Here is a 1654-nt window from a genome sequence, read left to right as displayed (position 1 = left end):
GCAGCACCCCCTCCCCAACGACCCCCCCCAACGAGGTGGTGTTGCTGCCGTGGGTTTTTTTTCCCTTCTTCCCTAGGGAAGAAGGGGGTTTGTTGCGCAGCTTCGAGCAGTGGTGGTAAGGACGGCGTTCCCCCTGCAGGGTGTTGCCACCTCTTTTTCCCTACCTGAGCGACAGCTTTGCTGCGCGGAGCCTGGTTAAACCGCCTGCGCCTCGTGACCCCCCGTGTGATCCGGGCTGCCGGCAGTGACCCGCTTACTTCTCCCTGCAGGACAGAGCCGCTGTCTCAACCTGGGAAACTGTGGAAGGAGGGCAAGCAGAGCCACAGGCTAAGAAAACAAGCTGATCCTGCATCCTTGGACTTGGTTTTTTTGATGACTTCAGCTGCTTTGGGAACAGTTGTAAATACCAATGCTTTCCAAATAAAACCTTTGGAACAGAACAGCTGTGACAGAACCTGGGCACAACCGCTGACACTAGGACTAGGTAAGTACAGGAGCGGGTATGCGGGGCAGGGGCTGGAAGCATCCCCAGCTCCGCGGCAGCAGCTCTGTCTGACACAGGCCTTGGCATGTTCCGGTGCAGGAAGTGCCCCCACCCCATGTGTGTCATGATCTGCGCTCGCACCCTCTTCTGGCACTGAGAATTCAGCTGCAGTGAATCGCAGGACGGTCTGGGCTGGAAGGGACCTTAAGGACCATCCAGTTCCAACCCCCCTGCCATGGGCAGGGACACCTTCCACAGGTTGCTCAAAGCCACATCCAGCCTGGCCTTGAACACTTCCAGGGATGGGGCATCCACAGCTTCTCTGGGCAACCTGTTCCAGTGCCTCACCACTGGAAACTTCACTAGTTTCTTCAGGAAACACAAACCAAGGAAATTGGGCATTTTGGCTTGAAGCCTCTAGACTACCCTTTCTCCTTGTGCCTACAGAAAACCTGCTGCAAAGACGGGCAAGACCTTAGGCCTGTCTTTGAGGGCAAATCCACTTCAGTTTTCTGTATGTTACGTATAATCCTTTCTTTCAATCAATGTACGAAAAGGTGACAAGAATGTGGGTTCATCTGTTTGAAAACTCACCCAAGTCACCTCTTAGAAGGGAGAGAGGCCTTCTCTTGCACCACAGAGAGTAAGATGTAGCTGTTTTTCTGCTTCCCCTGGCACGGGGGGCGTTGTCCTCAGCACTTGGCACGGCCGGTGTCATAAGCCAGGTCGCGGCCGCAGCACCGCAGCGAGGCAGAACGGACGGCGAACCGTCAGCTTGGCTGCTGGGGGGGCAGGAGGAGGCGACGGGAAGACACCAAACGCAGTGCACGCAAGTCACTTCGCTACTGGTTTTATTTCCTACCGAAAGAAACCGCTGCGTTTCTGGGATGTTTCAGGCTGGTACCGAGCGGGGCGCGTGAGCGAGCGAGAGGGTCACAGCTGCGAGCAGCAATGTAAACCCAGCAGGGCGGGTTGGCAGCCGCAGGGAGCTGGGTTCACCGAGGGACGCGGCCCGCAGCCGCTCTGTGGGTCGCGGTACCGCGGGGGTCCCAGAGGCAGAACCGTGGAAACCCAGTAGCGCTTCTAACATCAGGTTTAACCTTCTCATTTTACATAAAAGGGGTGGGATTGCTGAAGTAGTTTTGGGGGGGGGAAACAGGAGCAGCTCAG

At 56.5% G+C, this 1654-nt stretch overlaps 1 protein-coding gene across 1 annotated transcript in view; it reads left to right on the top strand.

The window, feature by feature from the left end:
* Window positions 1–344, top strand: part of CARS2 (cysteinyl-tRNA synthetase 2, mitochondrial (putative)) — a gene marked incomplete at its 5' end in the record, with an annotated part of 28912 nt that extends 28568 nt beyond the window's left edge. The window contains one exon of the mRNA XM_010150310.1: window positions 270–344. Coding sequence (XP_010148612.1) covers window positions 270–344 — 75 coding nt within the window. The remainder of the gene's footprint in view (window positions 1–269) is intronic.
* Between the last annotated feature and the right edge of the window lie 1310 nt (window positions 345–1654).

This window comes from Eurypyga helias, unplaced genomic scaffold, assembly GCF_000690775.1.
Source record: "Eurypyga helias isolate BGI_N326 unplaced genomic scaffold, ASM69077v1 scaffold23844, whole genome shotgun sequence".
Lineage (NCBI taxonomy): Eukaryota > Metazoa > Chordata > Aves > Eurypygiformes > Eurypygidae > Eurypyga > Eurypyga helias.
This window is presented reverse-complemented; position numbering and strand designations above follow the sequence as displayed.